Below are 9,037 nucleotides of genomic sequence, written 5' to 3' on the forward strand. Positions count from 1 at the left end.
GATGTAAGAGCTGCCTTCAGAGCATGGCTGGACAGGCTGTCAGAGGGCAAGCTCAAGAGAAGACTTTCAGGAAGTCCAAGTTCTCACAGGAGCTTGGAAGGCTTTCTTTCTGTTCTGCTGACACTTTCATGTGACTTGTGACCTGGTAGCTGCTGTTTCCAGGTTTGGGAATGAGAAACCTATATGTCCCAACACACTTGCTTTGATTTTATGAATTTTGTTTTTAGTGGCTCCTGGGATAGGGACAAAGGATCAGAACAGTTTAGGTGGGTGGAGTCAGATGAAGTTGCAGACCTCTCACCTTGTTTTATTGATTGGTTGATTGACAGGTACAGATTGCAACCCTGGTTCTCCGGTTCTCATGCCTGCCGGGCAAGCGCTGTCACTGACTTACATTCCCAGCCTGGCCTTGTTCTCTGGAGATACAGCTGCTATTTACCATTTAAAGGACAAACAGAGAGCCAGCAGATGGCGGGATCTGAATGCTAAGACTCCTTTGACTACCCACAGAGCCCTCACTGCTCCTGTTCTTGAGTTGATGGAGATTTAGAAAGTGATGTGTAGTGGCATGGCGGGATGAGTTACTCTCCCTCCTGTGTGGGTTTATTGTTCTAGTCAGCCACATGCTGCTTTCCCAGGCTAGCTTTGCAGTCACATGTAAACAAGGCTGACCTTGAGTTCCTGCACATAGGACAATCCTCCTGCCTTAGGCTTTCTGGATGCTGGCATTATAGACATGCATGCCCAGACTGTCTACTCAATTCAATCATCTGTAGAGAGTTACTGATCATCATAATACCCGTGAGAGGCTGGGAAGCCTAAGTTAAATCAAGACTCCTTCAAAAAGTTCTCAGTCTAGCACATTGACTGGAAATCAAAAGCAGATGGAGGATTTGCCCTCAGAACGCGTCTCTATTTTGTCATAATTTGGGAAAACAGTATGACTGGCATCTAGAGGACAGTGCTCAGGGACACTGGCCAACAGTCCTTCACAACAAACTTCTGCTTCCCCTAATTTCAACATCTGCTGCACTATAGAAGGCACACTTAAACAAATGATAAAATATGGAAGAAAAATGTGACTATCAGCTACCAAGTCAAGTATGTGGAGAGGCTGGGGCAGGGTGTGTGTGTGTGTGTGTGTGTGTGTGTGTGTGTGTGTGTGTTCAGCAAGCATGCTAAATGCTTCAAGGAGAAGGAATTCCTAATTATGGTTTGTACTTATTTCTTTCATGCAAGTACCAAACCATGACTCCTCGAATTAGTCAACTGTACAGGTTTTGTACAGTTCAATGGGTAAGATTTCTGATGACTTTCCATCTTCCCTTAATTTTTTTTTCTCTGAAAGGTCTGAGCCAAGGAAGAACTCATTTGGTTTTGTTCTTTGCTTTCCAGCCAGGCCCTTCTGGTGGAACCTGAAGTTCCTACGTTTGCTTTTTCTTTATTTCAAGGTTCGGCTTCCTCCCCCTCGGCCCACAAAGTTTTCCTCTGGAGAACTCAGTCCCTCATGAGTCACTGGATCTCTAAGTTCCTTAGAGCCTTATGCCTTCTCTCTCCTCTACTCATCTCCTGAGTTTCCCTCTCCTCAGAAGGCTCCTTGGAGTGGACCATACTCTCCACCTGTGTCTGCTCTGATGCTGAGACCCGAGTGTCAGATGCTCAGCCTCGGGCACATTGCACTGCTGGGTTCTTGTGGCTTCTCCTTACAGAGTCTCTGGATTGTGCCATAAGCGAATATCTAGAAGCTTAATCTCCATTAAGTAGGCACAACATGTGAAAAAGAAATTGCCACAATTATTATTAGCACCCACTTACTTGCAGGCTTTCAGAAACTGTTTCCATATCAAGCAGATCAACCTTCCTGTTGTCATAGAGACTAAGATCTTTATATAACTACTTGCAAGGTGAGATTTCTCCCCCCACCCACCCCTTACCAGTTGCCTAGAGCTAATAAGAAGAAAGGAAAGGGAAAACTTAAATCAGTTTTTCTACTTACCCCCACCCTCCATTAAAACAAATGAAAATGTAAGAGGCTTTTTCTTGTGTCATAGTTTAGGTTTTAAACACTTATGTCTTTAATGAGAAATGAAAGGGGAGGAAAAATATGAATATTTGAACAATGCCGCTTTGAAAAATTGCCAGCAGCGAGTTGTCAGTGATAAGCAATTATCACTCATGCAGTTTTTGTTCTTTTTAAACCAAACAGTGATCTCCAGACAAAGGTCTTAGAAGGCAGAATTTTCAGCATCCAAAATGTCTGAAGCTCATCTGTACCTACTGAGGGATGCTGATGAATTCTCAGGCACTCTGAGGTACTCCCTTCCTTTAACCTCCACACCCTGGGTGCCGCCTCTGCAAAGTCTAACCCTGCCATACATGTTCATGCCAGACCACAGCTCCCTTCTGGAAGCCGCTCTTCAAAACCTCAGCTCCTTTTTGTTTGTTAAGTTCTGATAGTTTGTTATCCACTTTTCTGCCTTGTGATGGTTTTCCCCTGTTTTATTCATCTCTCTTCACAAATGGTAAGTTTTATGACAGGATGCCAGCCTGTGGCCCTCTACTAGCTCATCCTTTGCTTCAACGCTGACTTCACTCTTGCCTGCTCACCTCTGTCCTTAACACAGACCCCCACCCCCACCCCGTTCTGAAGACTAACTCTTCCTGTGAGTTCTTAGACCACTGCTTCCCTTCTACTGCAGTCAAGAGCCCACTCTGATAAATATGTCCCCGTTGTCCCTGGTGTCCTTTGTCTGTTGTTCTCTATAAAATTCTTCCTCTATTCTGTTTTTATGAGAATAGCAAAACAAAACAAAACCGCCCATTGTCCTGATTGGTTCCCATCTGTCTCTGAGTTTGGGCTTTTTAATTTTATGCTTTCTTTTTCCAATATGAAGGGTGGTAGAGGACATGTGTAGCTGGAGGAAGCTTTTGCTACCATGAAGAGCAACACAGTGGTTTTCAGCCTCCGTGGTCCTTGGGGACTTCTCAGCATTTCTGATTCAGTGTGATGGGCAGAAAGCCTGAGATCCAAGTGTAGCCTGGAGATGCCTCTGTTGCTGGGAGAAATTCACACTCGGAGAAACATTGTTTCTAAGAGACAGCCTTTCTATCTTTTCATGTGCATATCTGTTTTTACATGGATGCTGTGTTCTTGGTAATGTTCCTACAATGGCTTGACCGTCGTCACTGAGCTGTGACCACTGAGCTCTCACCACACCTCTTAGTCATCTCTTGTTAGGAAGCATGATCTTGTCAGAGATGCCATGCTCGGTGTGGGATTTTTAAATATCTAGAAGAGGATGCTCTCTGTGAAAGTTGCTAAGGTACTGCCTGTAGAGGATGGTGAAGGTTTCATGGATAGCTTCTGAGCCTTCAAAACCAGAATTGCTGGCTGTAATTTTATAGTTCCCACCGCCCCCTAGCCATAGAGATCATTTTGAAGCCTTGTTTAAACCATGCCGTAGGGCAATGGAGTAGTGTTTTATATTTTCACTTTAGCTTTCTTCAGGAAAGGGGCCTGTCAGAGGTCTCCCCAGGGGCAACATGTGAACAGTTTAGCATCAGAGGGGCTAGAACTTAGCTCTTCTCCTCTTCCTCGGCGATATGCACTTTCCAGCCAGTACCAAAGTCGAGGATGTTGGAAGCAGTTTTTTAATTAAAAGAAAAGTAATTTTCTTAGAAAGACAAGCAACGGCAGAGAGGAAGTGAATAACATCTCCCTTAGCAACTTCCTAGGTGGGGCACCTGAGCAAGCGATTTCATCTAGTTTGCTAGATCTTCGATCCCAGAGTCTGCTAAGGTGTAAGCTTTACTAGTCGGGCTGCTAGGGACACACCCATACACACGAGCAGTGCAGAAGGCTTGTCACAGAAGGGCAAAGCCAGGACTTGGGAGGCAGGTTCCATGGATTTGCTGATTTATTGGAACAAATTCTATCAGCATAGTCATTGCCTTCAGGGACTAGAACTGACAAGATAATTAATGGAAGCTAATTAACAGAAACCCCTCAACCCTTCACTGCTTCTCCCAGCCACAGCTATTCCTAGAAGGCCATTAACTTGCCCACGGGGAGCAGACCAAGTACTCAGGGAAAAAAAATTCCTCCAAGAAGCGGACACAGATAGGTTGCTGGCCTCCCAAAGGGAAATATCATTGGATCAGATAAAACAGAGGGCAGATCTCCACCAGCTTGGGGGATTTGTGGTACTTCCTACTTCCTTTGGTTTATTGAGATTTAAGTCATATAACACAGAACTCACCATTTCTAACATACAATGCCATGGTTTTAGTAGAAAAATCCATCACTCCCAGCCTTACCACTATCAGCAGACACCCACTGTTGCCTGCCCATCCTCAGCCCAGGAAACTAAGGAACTACCTGCCACCCATCCAGCTAGCCATCCGGCCATTTCCATAAAGCAGGGTCACTCAACCCGAGGAACCCTTTTCTACATGGAAGGACAGTTGGTATCTTAGCACTAACGGCTTCCTCCTGCTTTTCTCCCACGGCTTCAGGAAGCAGTGTCCTTCTCCTGCCTGCGGATCCTTGCGGAACCTTTATCACATCTGTGAGTGGTACACCAGAAACCAGACCACAGACATTTCTTCCACCGCCTAGCTAGCCAGGTACACTGCTGCAGACACCTAAGAGGTCACCTGGTGGCTGGAGGCCAGATTGCAGGCATTCCTGCTGATAAATTAGGCCCTAGGCCAGAGCACTTTGCTCTTCGACATCACACAGAGCCCACAGCAGCCTTCCTAGACCTACTTCAGAATCACTCAGTGAAGGAGGAGTACCCAATTCGCCAAACCTTCAGGTAGCTGCAGATACCAAAGCCTCTTGCGGTTTTGAGGCAGTTTTAAGTCACCTGCCTCAGTCTCCCCTTTGGGGAAAGTGCAGTTCTGGGCTGTACAGTAGAGGAGAAGTAGCAAAGGTAGCCTCAAGCACTGAGTCCTCATCACTGGGAAGGGCGAGAAGTTGACCAGGGTGCAGCCTTACATCCTGCTTTCCAGCAAAGGGGCCCAACACTGAGTAACAAACGGCAGGGACCAGGGGCGCCCTGTACTCACAGTCGGGCGAGGCCGGCTCGAGGGCCAGGGCAGCGCAGGGCGCCATCCGGTGCGCAGTCGCAGGGCTCGGGGCAGCGCGACCCTGACAGCTCTCGGGACTGCAGCTGTGAAGGCTTCAGCAGCAGCATTGCCAGCACCAGCAGCTGTGTCAGAGACGGGATGCACCGCCCCATGGCCCGCCAGCCTGAGTCTGAGCTCCCGTGGCTGAGCCAGTTTGCTGGACCGCCCGGGGGCCGCCCGCACCCTATGCCCGCCCCTCAGCCTGCCTTCCCACCCGCCGGCCCCCTCCAGCTCCAGCCCTCCCCTCTCACTGCGCGCCCCTGGCGATTGAGTCCCTGCTCTCCTTGACCTGGGACTGTGGCCACCCCATTGCTGTTTCCCTATGACTTGTCCTCTACTCCAAGCCTGCAAATGGACAGAAGGTTAAAATATAGAGTCACATGTGGTAAATGCTTAGAGTGAGGCTTTGAACTCTGCTATGCCATGGTCCCCCTGAAACCTGTCTTGGTTCTATGAGAGATCTTTGTCCTTATCCACACCAGAAGTGCCAGGCGTGGTGTGTCTTAGCTCTAGGCCCCGCTCCTCCATACTTGACAAGTAATCTCTCCCCTTCTCTGCTTCTCCAGGGATCGCTCTGCTTTTCTTGGTTGTACCTGTCCTCCTCAGCATCTTTATGTGGGTCTGTCCTCTATATCCCCACTGCACTGTGAGGACCTTGAGAAAGAATCCAATTCACTTTGGATTTTGCTTTGCATTCTTTCTTTAATTAACAGACGTTTGCTACGTGAACGGGTGAAATGACTGTGTTATTCAGCGTCTGACCTCAGCGGGTGTCCACTGTGCTCTAAGACAGTGGAAGACGCCTTGCCGCACATCGTGGCTAAGGATCACAACTGACTCGCGGGGCATTTGCAGCCGGAACTCAGTACCTGACCAGTTATACAATTTCCCTGTCACCCCACTTGTGGATGAAAGAGTTCTGTTTGATTTCTGTCTATCACCCACCTGTCTCTTAATAGTGGAAAAGATCTGTGACTCTAAACTCCATGAAAAGAAGACTTGATCTTACAGCAACCCTGGGAATGGGTCATTTTCCCTCTACTGTGACAGTTAGGCACTGCTTCTTCCAAAGACTGATTTTGCACCCTAGAAATATTAGCGATTTTTTTTTTTCTGGAGGAGGTGGACTTTGAGTTCTGAGAAGACATTTAAAGCTTTTAAGATAGAGAGCAGGGCAGAGTTCTCATTTTGAAGTTTACTCTCAAGGGCAGCTTCCTTAGTTTGTCGTCTTTTGCTTGACCACGTAAGGTAGATGATTATTATTTTACTGCTCTTATTTTGAAATCACCCAGCTTTGCCCACATTGTGCGGTATGCGATCTTTGCTGATTTGCACTTTCATGTCCTTGTGCACAATTCCCAAGGCTTGCATGATCCTGTCTTTCTTTTCTGGTATTCCACTGGGTAAGCTTCTGGTTGTATTTCAAAACAGATTGCTGCCGCTTCCACGGGAGCCTTCTCTGATTCAGCATAGCTTAGTAGGCCTGGGTTCTAAAGCTTATAACTTAAAATGGCACAAAAGGAACTGATTCTGCTTTCCCCTGTCAGTTAACCTGGAGCAGGTACTATGAGTGATAACAAATGTGTCTCTCGGCCACTGAGCAGGGTGTGGCAGTCCTTTCTCTTGTCCCTTCTCATTCTCTTAGGGGCTGCTTGCTTCATGCCAGCACCTCTCTGCTGTTGCTAAAACGGATCATGTTGAGTCATGTTTTCTGGACATCTTGTGCAATGTACACATAGAGGCCCCCTATTTCTGGGGGCTTGTGGGGCCCTTTCTTTTTCTTTTTTAAATCAAAAGGGTGTGTCTTCAATAAGTTGGGAATAGCACGTGGTCCCGTGATGCAGACCTAATGCTGACGGACTGCAAGCAGAACACTTGAGTTCACAGCAAAAAACGAATTCCACGGAAGCTTCTTGTCAGCAGTGCTGAGAGTGGCCGTGAGGGTCAGAAGTGACCCCGGATGTGATGTGGCCATGCAGAGCTAAGGTGCCATGTGCCTGGAGAGACAGCCAAGAGGCACTGGATGGCCCTGGTCAGAACAGAAGGAAAGAAATGAGGAAAAGGAATTTGAGAATCCTTATGATTCCCAGAAGAAAGGGACTTAAGACTTTGTGTATGGTCCTCATCAATCTTTTTATAACTACTACAGAGAAGTTCCTTTTGCTTTTGAGTCGGGGGAACCTACTGTGGGAGAATCTATGCCTGGCATTTGACACCCTTTTAGGAAATGTGCACCTTAAAGGTCTCAGGTGACTGCTGTGGCATGGGGACAGGTCGTCCTCCAAAAAAAAAATAGGAAGAACCGATGGAGGAGGGAAACAGACTGAAGACAGCATCCAGAGAGCTGCATGAGACACACAGAGAGAACACGGCAGGGTCAGGGGTTTAGAACATCCACCTAAGGGCAGGTTCATTCTGCTATGACTGGAAGACATGGAAGTTAAAGGAAACCCTACATTTGCCTTCACACCTAAACTAGCCAGGGAAACAGTCATGGAGGGGAAACCATGGATTGAAGAATAATTGTGAAGCTCCTTTGCTGTGTGTGTACAATGGCCAATGTCTTCTGGAAAGCAGTGGAAAGATTTACACCTAGAGTCAGGAGTTATGCCAAGGGACTCCAGAATTGACGACTTTCTAGAGGAAGCATTTGATCTGCACAGGCTTTCAAGTAATAAAGACGGATTCCACCCACACCTTCCCCATTTTTTGTAAAACCCTAAGACTTTTTGGACCTTCTAGTCAAATCAGCCCAATGCTAATTAGCGTCTCTCTGTGCTGCCCTTCAGGTTGTGTTCCTGTGGCAGCAGCTGCTACTTATTACTTCACAAACAGTTTTGAAAACGATTTCACCCACGGTTGTGTATTATTCCGGGTCCCTCCAGGGACACATGCCAAGATGACATCAAATACACACTCAAATAAGGATAATGGAAAGGGAGCCAGGAAAGGTGGCTTCAGACTGAGAGAAGATGTACCTGCAGAGGGAAGGGACGGTGGGAGGAAACCTCCTTGCCCATGATGCAGTCTGAAGAGAGTCCTGGAGTCAAACCTAGCCCTAGAGAAGTCCTGTGCTCCCTGAGAACTTGGCAGCCTGCCTCCCTGCTGTGCAGTCCTCAGAGTTAAGAATTTCCTTAGCAGAGGGAAGAAGGCACACAGGAAGTGAGGGTGCAGATAAGGCAGACACACTTTAAGAATCTCTGGGGGTCTCTGTCTCCTTTGGGTCCCCCAATCCTTCTCCCAACTGTTCCACAAGCCTCCTGAGCTCTGTCTAATGTTTGACTGTGGGTCTCTGCATCTTTTTCAGTCAGCTACTGGGTGGAGCCTCTCAGGAGAATTATGCTAGGTTCCTGTCTGCAAGCATAGCAGAGCATCATTAATACTGTCAGGGATTGCTTCTAGTCTGTGGGGTAGGCTTCAAGTTGGGCCAGTCATCGATTGGTCATTCCATCAGTCTTTGCTCCATCTTGGTCCTGCATTTCTTATAGGCAGGTCAAATTTTGGGTCAAAGGTTTTGTGGGTGGGTTGATGTTCTTATCCCTCTGCTTGGAATTCTACCTGGTGGCTACTCCACAAGACAGAGTCAGTTAACCTGAATCCTTGGGGGCTCCCAGAGACTGAACCACCAACCAAAGGGCATACAAGAGCTGGACCTAGGCCACCTGCCACATGTAACAGATGTGTGGCTTGGTCTTCATGTGAGTCCCCCAACAACTGGAGCCTGGGCTGTCCCTGACTTTGTTGCCTGAGAAGAGTGGGGTTGTGATCCAGACGTAAAGTGAACGAATACATAAAGTCACGGGGAAAAGGGTAGTGTGGGAGAGTTGGAAGGGGAGACAGTGAAATGATGGACCTGGCCTAAAAGGAGCCAGGAGAGGAAAGGAAATCCAGCCTGCCCTGGGGAGGC

The 9,037-nt window shown here is 47.5% G+C and overlaps 1 protein-coding gene across 1 annotated transcript in view; it reads right to left on the minus strand.

Annotated features, from left to right (window-relative positions):
• LHCGR (luteinizing hormone/choriogonadotropin receptor) overlaps nt 1-5,243 on the minus strand; it is a gene marked incomplete at both ends in the record, with an annotated part of 46,884 nt that extends 41,641 nt beyond the window's left edge. The window contains one exon of the mRNA XM_080914025.1: nt 5,071-5,243. Within this exon, the coding sequence (XP_080770151.1) occupies nt 5,071-5,243 (173 nt within the window). The remainder of the gene's footprint in view (nt 1-5,070) is intronic.
• Nucleotides 5,244-9,037: the final 3,794 nt, after the last annotated feature.

This window comes from Micromys minutus (assembly GCF_963924665.1).
Source record: "Micromys minutus genome assembly, chromosome: 3".
NCBI classification, from domain to species: Eukaryota; Metazoa; Chordata; class Mammalia; order Rodentia; family Muridae; genus Micromys; species Micromys minutus.